General features: G+C 37.3%; 1 protein-coding gene across 1 annotated transcript; it reads left to right on the forward strand.

Moving 5' to 3' along the window:
• The first annotated feature begins 3,118 nt into the window (after window positions 1-3,118).
• LOC105457834 lies at window positions 3,119-6,561 on the forward strand. Its single transcript, XM_011702733.1, has 4 exons — window positions 3,119-3,343; window positions 3,839-3,909; window positions 4,556-4,693; window positions 6,237-6,561. The coding sequence occupies exons 1-4, from the start codon at window positions 3,119-3,121 to the stop codon at window positions 6,559-6,561; spliced, it is 759 nt and encodes a 252-aa protein (XP_011701035.1).
• Window positions 6,562-20,309: the final 13,748 nt, after the last annotated feature.

Here is a 20,309-nt window from a genome sequence, read left to right on the forward strand (position 1 = left end):
TGAATTCAGCAAAATTGTTCTTTCTGTGTAAGATCATGATCTTTGTAATGAGATGTAAATCGAAAATAGGTCTCCAGTTTGTTCAAATTATTACGTAAAATAATATATAATAAATCATAAATTTTTATATTTATTACGTTTAAATTAACATGTAAGGGAAGGAGGAGGAAAATAGTGACAGAGGGCAAATGTCACTTTAAATTTCTCTTCTTTCTCGCGTGTATTTTATCACTACTCGTTAATGTAGAAAGACATTTCTCAAGCATCTAATCATCTTCTGGAAAAACCGAAAAAAGTCAAAAAGCCAAATATAGCTAGAGAAGTTTAAAATTTTGCATTTGTGAAATAAGATAAAACCTGGATCTTTTTTGATATTTGAAGTTATATATTCTTAATTGCTGAATGAGATCTAACCTATTCTATGTTATACGGTACCTTTTTCTTCTAATTTTATATAATTCTTATGCTTGTATATTAATTTTATTTCTCTCAGTAAAGTTTTAAAAGAAAAAGTAGCTCCTGGGACAAGTAATGACAAGTCAAAAAGCTTTTTTAATATTTGAATATAATTTTTCTAATTTATTTGGGATAATATGAGATTAGTTACAAGGCAAGATCCATAATAAATGTGATTTTCAATAAGAAATACTAGCAAATAATGTGTTGTAAGTCCCCCTGTGCGCTACTTACATGTAACACTTAGAGCCCTCCTAAAAAAGTACTAGTGCAGTGATAATACTACTGAAATGTAGTAGTGGCTGCTATTAGCAGTGATACTACTACATTTCAGTAGTGTTTTTACTGCACTAGTTCTTTTTTACTAGGGAGATAAGCAGGCCGCTATTGTAATCTAATCTTGCAACAGCAACCTAGAATAATTGAGGACTGCAGGACTTCGGCAGTCCCAATGCGTGCGTTTTCCCAAAAATATGCGTTGCAATTAGGCAATAATTGCAACTGCTGAGCAGTACAGACCCACTTGAGACGGGATAAAATCCGTCGTCCAGCGGATCACTGCGGAGTTCATAATTACATTGTTACTTAGAATGTTACGCTGTCGGTGCGCGTATTACGCGGGTGCATAAGTTGTGTGATTAGATCTTAAATAAAGTTGTTCAGTGAAACAGTTTGACTGTGTGAATTATTCCAACAACCTATCACCACGATTCTCCTCCGTTACACCCTACCAAGGTGTAATATTGGTGTTAGAAGTGGGATCTCTGAAGCAGTTAGTAGAAGATCAGGGATCTGCAGGAAGCGATCCCAGGGAAGAGATTCACCGAGCCGACAGTAGAAAGAGAAAATTCTGTAAGTGTACACAGAAAAATCTCAACCTTGTCTATTCGGTACGACCGTAGACAAGTACCAGTCAGCGCAACATATATACTGACGCTGACTCGCCGTAACACGCCAAGCAGAAGCACACTAAAAGCCGCCATTGCAAAATGGTGCAAATAAATGGAAATAAGATGCGCAATCAAGAAATTGCACGAACTCCCGCGTCGCATAAACTCATCTCGGAGGAGGAATCCAGAACGTCAAATCCACGAGTGGTCAATCAACGCCGCAGCAGCTGTAAAGGTGCCACAGACCTAATTACCGACAACACCGACGCCGCATCGCAGAGCTGAAGGCCGCCGCCGCTGCCGTAATCTGAGCCGAGCGCCGATAAGGACCAGCCGAGCCAGCGAAGCAAGCCATCATGCGAGCGAGCGCCGTAATATAAGTTCGAAAAGTCTTATTAACGAATGTCAAGCGATCGACAACTCCAATGTTGCACGTCACCAGAGCGTACGTGGCCGTTTCGGAACCGTGTAAAATTTATCAGTACCGTACCCGAATTAAACAGTGCCGCGAAAGCGTTACCGGACATTCGAAATAGCGTGCGTAGGATATTAAATTTTCCTATCGAGAGCGAAACAGACTCATCATCCACACACGTAACTCGCGAACGCGAATTTCCAATCGTCGCGAACGACTTTAGCTTACTCGGTATAAACGTCGAAGGCGACTTTGACACCGAGTCGGACGAACAGACGAGACAGAGGCGTAGACTTCGGTTTTCATATACTATACAAGAGAATAACGTATCTGGACCAGCAACAATGCCGCATATTTCTTAAGCACCGCGGGATTTGGACAATCCTGGGGCAGAAGGCGGATTACGTTTAATTGAATTAACTGAGAGACCCGAAAACGCTCGAGCAAATCGCCGCGTCACCTTCAGTGACGACATAGACAATTCGCTCAACTGTGACGACGTTGTAAATTTGCGCGAGCCAACAAATAGACAAGACAATGCACGGGCAACTCGCACGAATCAACCCTGCCAATGACACAAACAATTTGGTAGAATTGATGAAAGAAATGCGTGAAATGCGAATTCAGATGAAATCATGATGAACCACCGCGACCGACGTCGTGAAACACACGACAGTAGTTTTGCGTTAAATATATCAAAACCTCACGACGACATCCGTAACCAATCGGAATGAAATCACAGTAGTTTCGCGTTAAATATGTCAAGATCTCAAGAAGATATTCGTAACCAACCGGGACGGAATCACAGTTTTATAAGCATGAACGAGGCGCGAAAGTTAATTCCGGAGATCGACGGTAGCTCGCGAGATTGCATACACAAATTTTTAGAAACCGCTTCATACGTGATGAAAAATATTCATCCGGTGGACGAGAATTCGTTTTTAGAAGCAATAATCTGTACTAAATTAAAAGGGAAAGTCCGTAAAGACTTCCGCATCATTCGCGATTACGCACAATTCAAACGTGACATGGAAGCAAAATATCTGTGTCAACGAAGCGTCACTAACTTACAACGAGAATTTAATTTGTTTACGCAAAAGCCGGGAGAAAGCGCGGATGATTTTGGGCATAGGGTGGAAGATCTCGCCAGGGATCTTTATGAGAGCATGGAAGAAGGTCGGAACCACACTCTCGAGCAGCAACAAGCAATTTATCAGCATACGCAGATACAGGCATTAGAACGAAAACTTCCAACTCAATTTGAGGGAAGATATTCAAATGCTAGTGCGCTCGCAGCGTTTCCGTACTTTAGAGGAAGCTATAGACGGGGCTAACGCGGAAGAAAAAGCCAGGGCCGATGCACGAAGTCTTGCTAAGGCCTATGCCAATAAAAAATTCGAGTTTCGTAATGCTAAGCTGCAATGTAATAAATGCAGAAAACCAGGGCATTTCGGTCGAATGTCGGTCTAGCCATTTTAGTCAGCGTTTTTTACTGCCGAAACCGGATAAGAAACCAGCCGGAGTGAATAGCAAAGAGAAGTATTGCACGCATTGCAAGAAACTGGGCATTTACGGCAGGAATGTTGGTCGCTAAACAGAAAACCAAAAAGAGAACAAACGCACCCCCCGATACGTGATAACAATGGAAAAAAGAAGCAAGTAGGATATTGCCATTAAAACAGTAGAGCAAAGTCCGAGTGGAGACGAAGAGTCTTTATTCACCGAAAGCGAGAATGAAGAGAACGCGAAGAATAATATGCACGCGTCGGACGAGCGCATCAAGTTACACAAGTGCTGACGAAACCATGTATTAGCACTGGCCTAGAACTTATCACATTGCCAATTTGAGAAACGAGAAAAGGAAAACTCAATTTCTTATTAAATTCAAACGCAACAGTAACATTGGTGAAATTTGGAAATCTGAAAAATAGTACTAAAATAAAGGAGGAAAAAATGGCTCTCACCGGAGTAACAGGCCACAAAAAACATACGATTGAAAAATTTAGAGCAATAGTGCAAATCGGAGATCAAGAAATTTGGCACACTATGTATGTTGTTTCAGATGATTTTCTTATAGATTACAAGGGAATATTGGGAATCGATTTCTTACAACGACAACGAGCTAAGTGTGACCATGGACGGAAGATGGTACGAATAGGTAATAAAGTGTTCAAGTTACATCCCTACACGGAAACAATGATTTTATTGAAAAATCTAAAAATTTTGTTAAAAACAGATTAGAAAATAATTTTTTGTTGAATTATCAAAATATTTGTTGGAATTTTAAAGCTGATAAGCATTGCTATAAAACGTTTTGATATTCTAGCAATTACTTTGACTTTTGCACAAAATTATTTTGATTATTGAACAAAAATTATTTTTAGATCTGAATTCAGTAAAATTGTTCTTTCCGTGTATCGACCAATAACATTGACTTCGCGCAGCGAAACAATAATAAGAGCTGCTACCGATCAAGGAACCAAATTGGCATAATTAAGTCAGAGGAAGTAGGACCCGAAGTATTTATTGGAAACTGCATGGTCATTCCCGAAGACTATACATGTCCTATAAGTATAAAAACACGACAGAAAAAGCCGTGAAAATTAATATGCCGATTCTCACCATTGGAGACGTTGCTGGCGGGTCGAGTGAGAAACGTACTCATGTTACACGAAACAGATAACGCGACGCCGAGGCCGCGCGCGGAACGCCTACATACGTATAAGCAATTGCGCGTGGAACATTTCAACGAAGAGGAAAAGAAAGCATTAATATCAATATGCGATGATTATAGTGACGTATTCCATCTAAATAATGATACGTTAAGCTGTACTACCACGGTACACCACGAGATAGCTACACGCGTAGACAGCGCGCGTCAATATCCGACCTTACCGCTTACCGGAAAAGCATATCGGGCGGAAGTGAACCGGTAAGTAGAAAAGATGTAGGAATAGCGGAAGGAATTATACGCCCTAGTACCAATTCGTGGAACGCACCGATCTTAGTGGTTCCTAAAAAAAACTGACGCATCTGGAATACCGAAACACGTAGTGGATTTCCGAAAGTTAAATGATCTGACCAGGAGATTCATTCCCGCTACCTAACGCCACTGATATACTTGATTAGCTGGGAAGCGCGAAGTATTTTTCGACGCTCAAACTCGCTTCAAGTTACCAGATAGCGATGAGCGATAAATGCAAGACAGCATTTTCAACGCCGTATGAACATTACGAGTTCAACCGAATGCTGTTTGGGTTAAAGCTGAACGCACCGGCTACGTTTCAATGGTTAATGAACTCAGTGCTCGCAGGAATTCAGAGTATCAGATGTCTTGTTTATTTGGACGATATTGTTATATACGGTCCCAGTTTACAGGAGCATAACCGTTGACTAGTAGAAGTATTAAGTAAATTGACTGCGTAAAAATAATCTAAAATTGCAGCCTATTAAATGCAAATTTTTACGTAAGGAGGTTACATATTTGGGGCATATAATTATGGAGGGAGGAATAAAGACCGACCCCGAGAAGCTTAGAGCCGTGAAAGAATTTCTAGTACCTAAAAAAGTTAAGGATATATTGTCTTTCTTAGGTTTAGCCGAATATTACCACAAAATAGAAAACTTCGATTTTGAATTACCCGGATTTTTCGCAGCAGTTCACGTTCACTATCGACGCATCAGATTACGCCATCGGAGCCGTGCTGTCACAAAAAACCTTAGGGCAAGACCGACCGATTGCTTACGCTAGCAGAATTTTAAATAAGACCGAACAAAATTACAATACGACTGAAAAGGGGTTGCTAGCAATAGTATGGGCCATAAAATATTTTCGTCCATATCTATAGAGTACTAAATTTAAACAGATTACAAACCGCTGATTTGGTTATTTAGCGTAAATGATCCTGGATCGCGACTGATAAGATAGAGATTCAAATTAGAAGAATACGATTATAAAATAAAATTCATCGCGCAGGTAAAGGTAACACAAATGCCGATGGTTCAGCCGAAATCTGATACCGGTCAACGACGCTATAATTAGTCATATAGGTGGTATGAACGGAGAGCGCGAGTATAGCAAAGATGATAAGAAGTAGATTCTACACAAGTATCACGACGCTCCACTGGGGGGACATCAGGGGGTGACACGACTAATCTATCACCAGGGATGTAGAGGATTACATTGCAAAATGTGAATTCTGCCAAAAGAATAAACTTAGCAGAAGAAATAAAATACAAATAACTGCTCACCTTTCAACAACTTGATTAAATTTAACAAAGCCATTCCGATTCCGAATCAGGAGGTAGCCAAGGAATTTGCTACTAAAATAATTTGTGAGTATGACATGCTAAAAACTAATTAATCGATCAAGGAACAAATTTTCTAAGCGAAATATTCAAATACGTTTGTAAGCTATTAAAAGTAAACAAGATCCAGACTGCGGCTTATCATTCAAAGGGTAATGGTGCGTTAGAGCTAGATCGCACAGAACTTTCGCGGAGTATCTCTGTCGTTACATAAATGAGGATCAAACAAATTGGGACGAATGGATCCCGTACGCGATGTTTACGTATAACACGACACCGTATACAGCTATCTCGTATACTCCGTTTGAATTAGTATACGGGTATCAAGCGACGCTACCTCCGAAGCCATGGTACTCGTATGACGACTACACACACGAGCTTAGGGAACGACTACGGGCAACGCATCAAGTTGCGAAACAATACGTGAAGGAGGCGAAAACAAAAGCGAAGGACTATGCCGATCAGACAATTAAATCCGTACGTTTAAAGTAGGAATCTTAGTACTACTACACGACGTTACGACGGGGACGTTCAAAAAAATTAGAGGCACCCTGGGTGGGCCCGTATCGCGTCGTATAAGAAAAAGTCTCCGGTGTAAACTATGAAATTCAAATTAAGCGAAATATCGTATCTGTATACACGCGATTAAAATTATTTATAGAGAACTAAATACAATAAAAACAATTAAAGACGTACGAATATTATAATGTAAAATATTGTTTCGACTTAAAGCAAGCGTAAGTAAAAAATATGCGAGGATAGGTCGATAATTTAAAAGAAGATAATATATGTGGGACAATATACGCGATTGCCTGAGCGTAGATTTCCACTTTTCCAAACAGTCCTTTAATTTTACAACCGTTGTATGTAAGAGGATCCGAGCAAGTTAGTTTTTTAAGAGCTAAAATGTGAGAGAGTTCTCGAGAGATGTCGAGCGAGTATCATTTCCGAACCCTGCGAGTTGTATCTTTATAGTATTAAAATTTTTTTTCTCTCAATCCGTATTATAAGACGTCGATACCCATCCTATGTAATATCCATTTAACATCCTACATATATATGTTATAATTAATATAATTAGAAGCCGCAATAACGATACATACATACAAAAAAAATTTTAATAAAATATAAATTATAAAAAATATTAAAAATATTTATATATATAAATTATAAAATATTATATATATATATATATATATATATACATGTCTTAGGAAATAATATTGTAATACAGAAATAAAATTAAAATACAACAATTTTATATATAGGTATACACAGATATTTATTTATAGAAATAATGTATAGATTTTTATGACCCTTCCCGGATGCTGCAGCAAGAGAGATATCCTCCCGAGCGATCTGTAAAATAAAAAAAAGAGGAAAAGAAAAACATTAGACATGTTTCTATAATAAAATAGTTACAATAAAATAAAAGGGTAAGGAAGCATTACAAAGCGAAGATAAAGATACTTACGTTATTGGTCTAAGCCCTCGGTGTCGTACTCCAGCAACAGTCTATTGTAGGCCATATCGGTCTCGGAGGGAGTTTCCGGCGAGTCCTCGGACTCGGCCTCCTCCATGTAGGTCCCCGCCTGGACTGACTCCCAAAAACGCCGGTCTTTCTCATCGTCCGGTTCATCCGCGCACTCAAAGCTATCGCAGTCTGCAAATAGCTCCTCCAGCAGGCCAGCCGGCAGGGTCACGGGGCGGGCGTACGCATCGTCCGGTCCGTACCAATAGTCGGGGGTTTCGGGCCTGGGCGGATTATCAAGTTTGGTCAGAAATCCCAAGGGGCCTACTTCGGGCTCGATTCGCTGGATGCCCCATGCCTCACCCTCGGATTCGTCTGAGGACTCAGCCTCAACCGGCATCATGTGAGCCCCGCGAAAGAAATCCCTTACGATCGGTTCCGCCAACTCGCCAATCGGCCTCTCATCCGCGAAAAGAGCCGCGACATCCACCAGATTAGGACGCATTTTTTTCCTCTTTCTTTCTTCTTGCAACTGATCACTAGCGTGGTTGGAAGGAGACTAAGGCGAATGAAACACTAGCCGATCTCCTAGTCAAAGTGCAAGGCCAAGCCGTATTGTACGGCTGTCGAATTGACATGGCCGAACATTCTATCGTAATCAGTACACACGGAGAATTTTATTTTAAAATTTATCCTGAAAATCATGTTAATCATAGGATAACACAGTATTTCGACGAATTTTATATGATTTTCACTATTTTTTTAAATATATTGTTACGTCCAAACCTCGGAATATAATTTGATTTCTTAAGAAAGAGAATGAGTTCCGTGTGAGAATGAGATGGGATTCGAGGTGAAAGAGATATTAGTCCGGGAGGCAGTGAACATTTTTTTACGTCATTTGATCAAAGCTGAAATTTTGTATACCAGTTGACAACTTTATGAAATGTAAAATGGACCCTGTCTGCCGATCAAGTGTGGGTGCGTTGAGTCAAAGTCGTCAAAAAAACCAATGCGCTGACATAATATTAAAGCTGAACTTTGATACACTGATAGTTTACTTTATGAACAATAACAAAAAAATTGTCTGCCAGCCTTCTAACGGTGCTAACGCCTTGGTAGACAAACGTGAAGGCAATCAACATAGCATTATACTCTGTTCCAACGCGAAATTCGAATTAAATAACATATTAGATAATTTAATTTTTATCTTTGTCAAAACTTGTATCTTGAAGGATCTCATCATTTAAATCATATTTTTGGTAATCGTCAAAATCATCGCGTCATCTTCATCATTACTATCATAATATTTGCTATTACATTGCATTTTTTCGTTTGTCAGCTTCTATAAAAAAACCTATATACAACAATTATTTACTATATAAATATATGCTAGATTAATAGTGTACAAAAAAAATATAAATATTGTTTACCTAGAACTGTAATGTTCGTCATTAGGTTAATAATAATATAAAAATTAAAGCACAATTTTCAGCTTTAAACGTGTTTGTAAATATTTCAAATCTAGCCATATTGATGTCATTAATTTTTTTTATGTTGTACATTTAGCAGACAAATTCTTCTAATACTTCAAATATTTCTGCAAAATTTGATATATTTATATCTCCAAGATCTTTAAAAGCTTTTTAAAATTTTTCGTCGCTATGTAATAAAGTGAGTGGTTTTTCCTTTTTTAAAAAATGCCGGATTGTAGTTACAGCTTGTGAATACGTGAAATCCTTTATTACGTTGTAGCAAAAAAAATTTCAAAAAGCTTTCAAAGATCTTGGAGATATAAATATATCGAATTTTGCAGAAATATTTGAAGTATTAGAAGAATTTGTCTGCCGAATGTACAACATAAAAAAAATTAATCACGTCAATATGGCTAGATTTGAAATATTTACAAACATGTTTAAAGCTGAAAACGTAAACAAATATTTCGTAAAAAATGCAAAATTTACAATGCCTCGTCTTTACCACCTTAAAAGTCAGAGTTATATCAACAATTATTAAGAGTTACGTCACTAGTATTTGGGGAACGCTAATTTAAAATGTCCGACCGATTTACAGCTAATTGAACATGGCTGGCAGGAAATAGATAATAAATATGAATGTTTTTGATTCAATAGCGAGCAATTACCAACATTTTGCAGCAAGACGTTGTGATCCAGCCTGATGACGAACACGATCTAGGTAATCAATATTTTTATTCTTAACATTATTAATCTAAAATATCTTTATGTAGTAAATAATTGTTATATATCTTTTTTTGTAGTAGCCGACACAAACGAAGAAATGCAACATATATGATGGCGATTATTATAATGGTGATGATGATGGAGATGATGATTTTGACGATTACCAAAAATATGATTTAGATGATGAGGACATTCAAGATGCTAGTTTTCACAATGATAAAGAATAAATTATTTAAAACTTTTTACACACGTTTTACATTTACACAATTATGCTTTAATTTTTTTATTATATTAATCTGATGACAATCACACTATAGGCAAACAATATTTATATTTTTTTTGTACACTATTAATCTAGCACATATTTATATAGTAAATAATTGTTATATATGTTTTTTATAGAAGCTGACACAAACGAAAAAATGCAACGTAATAGCAAATATTATAATAGTGATAATGATGAAGATGACGCGATGATTTTGACGATTACCAAAAATATGATTTAAATGATGAGATCTTTCAAGAAGCAAGTTTTGACAAAGATAAAGATGAAATTATCTAATATGTTATTTAATTCGAATTTCGCGTTGAAGCGGATATAGTGCTATGTTGATTTATTGCCTTTACGTTTGTCTGCCAAGGCGTTAGCACCGTTAAAGGACTAGCAGACAATTTTTTTGTTCATAAAGTAAACTATCAGTGTACCAAATTTCAGCTTTGACATAATATGTCAATGCATTGGTTTTTTCGACAACTTTGACCTGACACCCGCGCTCAACGCACCCGCACTTGATCGGCAGACAGGATTCATTTTTCATAAAGTTGTCACTGGGATGCAAAATTTCAGCTTTGATCAAATAATGTAAAAAAAATGTTCACTGCCTCCCAGACTACATAAAGAAGAACACAAGAATATAAGGAAGAACACAACTAGATAAGTCGTCTCGCAGGTACGCACACAGGTGCGCGATGCGAGTCGAAGGCGCTTTTGCAAGGGTTCGAAAAACGAGTCAACGCTCTGAGAAGCTATCGTATTACTTCATTTTTATGAACCAGTGCGATCGTCGGTCCTGTTTTGGGTCAAGGAACTTAATCCCTATGACCTGGGATCGGACCAAGCGCGTTTCTTACGTAGGCAGGCGATGAACGAGGGTGAGATCCTTTTAAAGAAATAGAGTGTTTAACTTAAAATTATAATATATTCTTAAAAATAAAAAGTACAAATTTGATTGAGTGTCAGATAGAAATAAAATATTAGTTTCATAACCGGATTTAAAATAAAACTGATTTAATTAAATAAAACGCTCAAAAAATATCACAATTAAGAGTTAATTATGGTAACGGTCAAATGTGTGTATGTGATTGTACATAAATGTTGGTTGAATTTTATATAATTAAAAGAAAATGTCATTGCGAATGAACATACCATTTAGGAAGAAAATTGGTAAAAATAATATTGTTAGTGAAACATTAGTTCAGTATTCCATTAGAAAAATAGTAATTATAATAATAATTATTATATAGAAAAATAGCAATTATAATAATAATTATTATATTAATAATAATTAATCGTGGTGTGGAAATAAGTATTGGGTTACAATATAGCACTTAACATAATATTCGATTAAGATTTGTGATATAGTATTGAATATAGAATTTATAATTAAAACTTAACATAATGTATTTGTGATGACGTTATAAATCAGTTAACATAGTCTATGGATGTAAATGAAAATGTAATGGGGGATTGTGTGTATTAATGTATAATTTCGCAATAGGAGGAATTTGAAGATGCGGGGAATTATAGTAGAAGGAGGAAGAAATTTAAGAAGGACGGGATTTCGGAAAATCAAACAAAAAGAAGACTTAACTTACATTTTGATGAGTTGATTAAGTAATGTAGTCGTCTTGGTAGAGACTTCTTAGGAAACAATGTCGAAACTCGGACTTACATCGCGCACAGATTCTAATGACTGATTTAACAGTGCAGATACACAGATACACAGAGAGGCGACAGCAGAAGGCTGAAGTAGACTGTGTCTGATTCTTATTCACACAAAGTCCGGGAATGTCCCGGTTTATATAGGGAAGTGACGATTTGAGGAAAAATAGATTTGGTTGGGAGATCACCTCATGGGAGGTGACGATTTGAGGAAAAATAGATTTAGTTGGGATATTCAATTCGGGATCACTTCGTCCGTCTTACGGTTAGCGATTCTTAAAGCTAATCATTGGTGAATCATCTCTGCGTCACCGAACTTTAGGTTTCGCATTTTGTTATTGGTGGGTCCCTATTACGATTCTTGTTTGGGTTATTTATTGCTGATCGTACTTATCGGACCGAATTCGTTTGCGCGGAAAAATCAATGTTTGTTTCGAACGTGAGATCTTGAACTCAACTCGATTTTATCAATTTAAAATAAGATAATCATTTTTCTGTTGAAGGGTTATTTTGTCCTTTGATAAAATTTTATGATTTGCCATGTGTGGGCTGTTTTATCATTTTAATCTATGGAATTTGGAATTTCTTGCACGCTTCGAAATCGAATTTTATCATGTGTACATGAATTTGTAGTCCTTATTGCTTTGTCACGAGTACTGCCCAAACATGCCTGTTGACAGTTTATCTGTTAGTTTTGAAAGTACGTTTCGAACTTGGATTTTTCGTCGCGGATAAGTAATTGTACACTGCGAGATGCAACTTATCTGTTTTCCGTAATAAAGATTTCTCACGTTCGGTTGTACAATAGTTATTTGAAATGGATTCTTTCCAAGAAAACTAACAACGGTCGATTTCGTTGGATCAAGATATCTTTGTCGATTGATAACCGTTAATATCTGTTTTTACTATAAAGCGGGATTTACATAGAGACGTAGACGTAGACGTAAGAAATTGGGAAGATATGATTGGCTATGGAAAAATAGGAATGGCGAGTAATCTCTCTCGTGATTGGCTGGAAAATATCAACGTGGAAAAATATCAAAATTTTCATATTGTACGTCCTACGTCTATACGTCTACGTCTCTATGTAAACCCCGCTTAAGAATTTATTCTAGTACATGTTCACGAAACAAAGAAATTGTGAAGTTCACCGAACGTAATACACTACAACAAATTTATTGCAGTGCACAGTAAAATTTATTGTAATGTACAATAAAATTTGTCGAAATATTATGTTGTCCCACAATTAACAAAATTTTCAGGATAAATTAAAAAAAAATTCTCTCCGTGCATTAGTAGAAAATATACTGCGTGACTCCGCGGATACGCTGGATTATTTGGCATATCTTAAGGAAGCGATCCTGCGTCCCAGGTCACCTCCGTGAACCAGATAATTACAAGCCTCAAGGAGACGGCTACGAGTCTGCCGCAGGGTAACCTCTGCGGAAGTATAACTACTTCCCGTTCAGTCTTCATGGGGAGGAGTGAATAGAAAAAATAGCTTCCATGATTGCTTACTGTGACCAGACGAATATTTTTTACTATTTTAAGATTCCTGCTAGCAGCATTACCGGCATACGACATAATTCACGCGATACCACTGCTGGTCCATGACCACGATAACATTTTCGCGTCAATACAAGTCGATACAACCCGTGGTTAGCCTTAAACGCATAAACGCATACATATATATATATTACACTGAAAAAATTGCTATGGATGTTACAACAAATATTCTCTATGTTTGGAAAAAAATGCATGTGAATTTAAGTTATATTGATGTTACATGGTGTTAGTGTTTCTTCTCTAGAATTCTTTCTCGAAAAATTCTCGAGAAATACAATAGATTTAAATTTTGTACTTCTCGAGAAATTATTGTTGTTTCTCGAGAATTCAAACAAGCGCGCTCCGATATATTTTTGAAGAACATAACGATAAAATTAATGATTTTAATGAAAATGACAATGACGCAATTAAATTAGGTCATATCGAAAATCAAGAATTGTCGTTGGAACAACTACAATTGTCAATCTCGGAAAGCTTGAAAGAATTTTAATCTAAACATAGTGATGATAAACATCGGACATTAACGAAGGAATTTAGTATATTTGAAATAACTGGCACGAAAACTCAAAATTTGCAAAAACTTTTTAATGCAATGTCTACAATGAAACCGATTTCTATGCAAAATGAGCGCAATTTTTCCATTGCCAATGATTTTGTCACAAAAAAAGATTTTGAATGGCAGACACAATGCTAGATGCTCTGTGTTTTCTAAAAAGCTATTTCAAATCATAGAAATAATTTTTAAAAGGAAAATAAATATTTTATTTTGATTATTTACTGTTAAATTCCTTTGCTAATGTCCGATGTCCAATGTTTATTATTACTGTTTATTAAGAAAACAAATATTTCATTTTTCGTCTTATAATTACTAATTGAAATGTTTTTTTAAAAAGTTATAATACGTATTTAATTTAATTCATAAAAGTATTAAAAGACTGAGTACAAAAATATATTTTATTTTTAAGTGTTTTTATACTTATAAAATTTATATATGTATAATTTATAGAATTAGTAAAGTTAAGCAATAATAAACGTGACCTAAAATTAAACTACATATCTTTTTTTACTAAATATAATTTCCAAGAATTATCGAGATTTCTCGAGAATTAGCGAAATTGTATTGATCTTTCTCGAGAAATAAAAAACGTCGAATAATCAAAAACACTACATGGTATACATCTATTAAGGTATGTTCATCAGTACGGTTGTCACAACCATAGTTAAGATAAATAACATTTGGTTAAAATATCTTCACATATGTGGTTGCCTCAATCGAAGCATTATTGTTATCTCTCTGTGGTTTGTACAACAAATAATATGATTGAGAGATATATATGATACAGCTGCACGTCACAACATTGAAGCTGAGAGTTCAGTTAACTATATAAGTCACTTCTAAGATATTTTAATCCCTGTAATCCTTTTGAATTGATGGACGAAAATTATTACAATTATTACGTTGTGGCAACGGTAATTTTTTTTCCGTGTAATATTAAACAAACGCGAACTACAGAACTCCGCCGTAATAAATTCGGAATATGTATGTGAACAAAAACATGTCATAAATAAAATTTCCGCTAATTCCGCGTGCAAAGTCCACATGTTCACAAAGGGCAAAAAACACAAAAATTGTAAATGTGACTAAAATTGAAATAACCAATAGCGTCATGTGTAAAGACGAAAGACTCCTAGTTATATTCTACCATATCAGCGGAAGCAACCGCGATTCAATGTTAAGGTTATCCGGAAAGAAAGGAGAATATAGTTGACACTGGCAAAATAACGTAACGGGAAAATTATAAATTGATAACGGCAAATGAAATTATCGAATCGAAATTAAAAATTCAAGCCACAATAATAGAAACCTATTTACCTATCGTCAACCTCACCCTGATAGAGGATAGCCCGAATTTTGCACGAATAATACTAAAAAAATAAAACTGAAAAAAATTGATAATCCAGAAGAATTGAATCATCTAACGATGAAAATAAATAAAATCCACAAAGCTTGGAAAGAAACGTCGAGTTATTTTATCAACAAAAACAATTTATTTACTCGACGTCTAGAGGTATCGTATTTGTTATTATAATAATACTTGTATATATGTATATATGTATATATATATATATATATATAATAGTTAAAAGAATTAGCAGTAAGAAAGTCACTATCGCCGACAAACATATCAAATTTAAGCGAGAGGACATCTGGACGCTCAAGTCCATTCTAAAACGCACTAACAGCGTACGATATTAAAAAATAAGAATTCATGTAAAACACAAAAAAAGAGATATATTTATTTTGTATAAGAAAACTCGACTCCCTCGTTTTCTTTCCGAAAAGGAGGAGGGATGTTGTAAGTCTCCTGTGCGCTATTTACATGTAACACTTAGAGATAAGCAGGTCGCTATTATATAAATTTAATCTTGCAACAACGACCCAGAATAATTAAGAATTATCGACGCAAGACTTCGGCAGTTCCAATGCGTGCGTTCTCCCAAAAATCTGCAGCCGTTGCAATTAGGCAATAATTGCAACTGCTGAACAGTGCAGTGGCCCACTTGAGACGGGATAAAACCCGTCGTCCAGCAGACCACTGCGGAGTTCATAATTACATTTTTACTTAGAACGTCACGCTATCGGTGCGCGTATTATGCGGGTACATAAGTTGTGTGATTAGATCTTAAATAAAGTTATTCAGTGAGACAGTTCTGTGTGAATCATTCCAACAACCTATCACCACGATTCTCTCCCGTTACACTCTACTTACGGTGTAGATGTTACTACTATTATTTATCAATAAATAAAAATTTACATATGGTAGAGTATAGAAAATAATATAAATCACCTTATCTGATCAAAATGTCAAAAGAAAGATCGATTAAGAGCTAAGAATTATGTATTTTGTAATTGTCCCATAGGGTGTCACTATTTACCCATAGGGTGGGGCAAATAGTGACAAATGTAGGTTTCTTCAGTTTTTATGAAAATCTAGCCCATTTACATAACTTATGGAAACTCTAATTAAGTTTTTTGTATATTTGAAAGTGGAAAGTACTCTTTTTGTGAAAAACCATATCTTGTAAACTTGAAATTAGCTTGTAGTGGAGAGAGGAAAAAATTCGTCACTATTTGCCCCCCCCCCCTTTCCCTTAATGTAAATCTGAAAAAATTTGAGTCAGATTCGATTTATATTCGAATTAAAGAGATTCTCGATTACGCCAATGCTTAATTCGCACACCTCTAATATGTACATTCTTAAATGGTTAGATCGTTCAACGCTTCGGATACATTTTGAGCTGCAGTCCTCAACTCTTTTAATCTCACAATTTTGAATCAAATTAGAGTTGTAACTTATATACTATTTCTAACTTTCCATCGTAATTGGAAATTTAGACCAAATTAAAACCAAAAAGGTAAATGTATTAGCCCAAAAAAGCTAAGAGGATAAGAATACAATCCTTCAGTAATAAAATAAAATTTCCCAGTCAAGTTGAGTCAATCAAGTAATTCAAAACGAGGTAACCGAGATAATCGAGAGTTAAAAATAAAATTTTTGATTTAATTTTAAATGCAAAAGAGATACGCTGTTCCTTAACACTTGTCATAATCAATGTAAATAAAATGATAGTACAAGCGATGATATTAAATCCAGTGTCATAATGTCGATTAAAATATTTTAATTTATTGTGTAATTTTAACAATTTATTACAAATAAGCAAGATTAACGATATATCCGTTTCGGATTTAAGCCTTTGTATTATTGAATTATTTAAAATCATACGATATATCTCAAAGGGGAAGAGCCATAGTTTCGTCAGTGTTTGCGAGATTAAAATCCGTACTTCTAAAAATATCTCCGGCATAAGAAAGGAACATTATGACAGTAGAGTAGTTTAAACTTTGGGCCTCTCTTGTACAAAAAGAACAAGAAGAAGAGGGACGAAGAGAGCGAGCGAACAAGAGAGAGAGAGAGAGAGAGAGAGAGAGAGAGAGAGAGAGAGAGAGAGAGAGGCTCTTCTTAGGGAAAATACCTTTCTCTCGCCATGTATAATAGAACAACAAGTATGACTGCTGAGAATATAATCCCCGGCGTACCGTGAAGCTCGCAATTGTAGATGCATATTTCACGCTGTGCGAGAGAAAGATTACCGTTCCGCCCCCTACTAACCCTTCCCCCCCTCCCTCCCCCCTGCTCTATCCCCGGAACCAACCTTATCCTGTCGTCTATAATAAAACAATAGGTAGACGATGATTCTCGCGGCGCGCGCCTCGCGGTTTTCCCCCTCGCGTCATAAACGCGTATTATACTTGCCGGAAAATTCCGCCGGCACTTCCGCCCCGGGTGCCGTTCGCAAAAACTCCGAATAAGAGGTCGACGGCGACGTGAATCGCGTGCGGAAGCGCGAGATTAATAAATGACGTTGATAAATCATCGATCCTGAATGGAGGAGTGGAAGCGAAAGCTAATTAAATACCGAAGATAATATTTCAAATTATACTGGGGAGGGGAAAAAAGGGGAGACTGGGGAACATCTCAAATCTCGTTTGGCGTTTTATTAAACGATAAACCATGGAATTTAATGCGAAGCAATTAAATTTGAAAGTATCGTCGTCGTTTTCTCTGCAGTTCAAAACTGCCGTTTGTGTGCCGCTTAAACACGTTATTTAACTTTCGCTCCTCATCTTGACTTTGTTGCTGGATGGAGTCGTCGCGACCAAGTATGATTGCGCTCAGCGAGATATCTTTATATACAAAACTATCCGACGAATGTAAATCGTTACGTAAACGCCGACAGGTTTCAAGGTACGGCGGCTGTTTGTTTTTATACCCATAGGCCGGCGGAACATCTTTCGCGAATAATATTTATGTTTTGTTGCGTACCGATACGCAAATACATGAGACATTTGCGACAGTTATTTTATCCGTTTATTTGGATTCCGGTATTATTGAATCGCTGCACGTCTGTTAGTTTTTCATCGGTAAACAGAAATATCGATTCTCGCGCGCATCATTCGTTAGCTTTCATATTAAATTAAAATTAACATGGCACTTGTTACCGATACCTGGCGGGGCGGGAGGGAGGGGGGGGAGTATCGTGTAATTAAAAATGGTTCAGTAATATCTAGAAATGCTGCTTCTTCAAACTTTTTCAAACCCCATCATCTCGCGCAGCGATAACATTGCGCTTGTACGTTCAAATTCAATAACTTCTTTTTTTTCTAACAGATCGTCAAAATCGTCGTAAAGCTGATAACGCTACTGCTGTTGTAGATTGGCACTGCATATTCCCCATTGAATTAACCTATCTTATCACATTCACGTACTCGATCGCGCTATATATAGTTGACTGATGGGCGCTTTGTGCGCCATTCAAAGATAATCACCCGCTGTACGCTAATTACATGGCCGCTTTTGGCAATCAATAGATTAGTTATACCCTATACCTCCATCACACCGGTCCGTCGTACCGGTTGTGTGTAATCTGAAAGCATCTAGTTAATTTCCGCAACGATTACATTATTACTTCGGCAGTCGGCGCACTTTATGTGTGGTTGAATTAATCGTTCAATCAATTCCCCCAAACGCCGGACACACGCACGCGTAGGTATACGCGACAATAACGACAATAAGCGCAGATAATTTCCTGCACATGCGGCGCCACAGATTGTTACAAGGATCCGCAGACTCGCGACACAAGTGCACTTTTCTACCGCGAGTAGGTATACTTTTCATCGCGTTACCGTAGGCAGCGATGCGTCCTTGACTTGAATTATATGTTCCATTTGCGAGCCGCCGCCTCCTGCCATTCTTCGAGATTTTTCAAAGCGTTCAGCTTCCCGAAATATCCGGTAAGCCGCGCACGCTACGCGAGAAATGCATCGGATTTTACCCAGTTTATAAAACGTCGGAGCCCTCGCTCTCGCCGAGATATTTGAAAGCGGGGAGAGCCCGCTTCTATAAAAGCCATTTATTTCTCTCTCTCTCTTTCTCTCTCCCTCTCTCCCTCTCCCGAGATATTACAAATATTATTTCTTACAAATATCTCGTAAGCGAAAGCGGATCTTTGATAGCGGATGATTTACGAGCGACCGAGACGCCCGGGCGATAAATCGCCACCGCCTCGCGAGAGTTGACCCGGACCGACAGAAATGTCGAATTTCTCTCGCGGAGCCAAAAATACAAGGAGTAGACAGGAGCGGTGTAGATATCCGCGTGAGGGATGGCGGCAAAGCGCGACGAAAAGGGCCGGAACGACGGCGGCGGCGGTGGCGGTGGCGACGGTGGTGGCTGCTGCGGGGCAGGGGGGGTGGCAGGGTGGGGGCGGATAGGTGGAAACGCGCGGAGAAAACCCGTGGGTACGTAAGCACCGTATAACCGACTCGAATAAGAGCCAATATTTGCTCGCTCGCGTCGCGCGAGGTAATCTCGCTCGCGTCTCGCATACGAGAGAGGTGCAGACGGAACGACGCGGCGATGGCGTCATGCCCGATACAGTATGTACATCCCTTGCGAAGATCCTTCCCTCCCTCTTGCTCTCTCTTTCTCTCTCTCTCTCTCTCTCTCTCGTTCTCCTCTTCCATGGGATTCTCTCCTCCCAATTTAGCGTAGCTTTGCGCTAAGATGGGTTGTTTAGTCTCGGCAACGTCAGCGCGCGAAGGATGCGAGTAACGCGGAGGGGTCTTTCGTCTCGAAGACATGAGGATTAATGGTGGAGTTTTAACGAAATAATATTAGCGAAGAGACTGGACAAATATAAATAACAGATGTCGGAGAGATGTAAATAATAATATAATTCTAAACCGTATAAAGAGACACGTTTCTGTTTAATTGTTAATCTAGAAAGTTATTTCGTTGTAAAATGTATTATATGTTTGAGATCGTTACGCAGATATTTCTTTGTTTGAAATTTTTTAGTGCTTACTAATGCATTTTTCTACAATTTTGCATGAGATTAGAGAGAATTATTTTAATTTGACAAATAATATTATTTAAAACAGATTAAGCGTATATAAGAGTTCGCGTATTGTCAATTTTGGCTTTTCAAATTTCCCCCG

This window comes from Wasmannia auropunctata, unplaced genomic scaffold (assembly GCF_000956235.1).
Source record: "Wasmannia auropunctata unplaced genomic scaffold, wasmannia.A_1.0 LD336103.1, whole genome shotgun sequence".
NCBI lineage: Eukaryota > Metazoa > Arthropoda > Insecta > Hymenoptera > Formicidae > Wasmannia > Wasmannia auropunctata.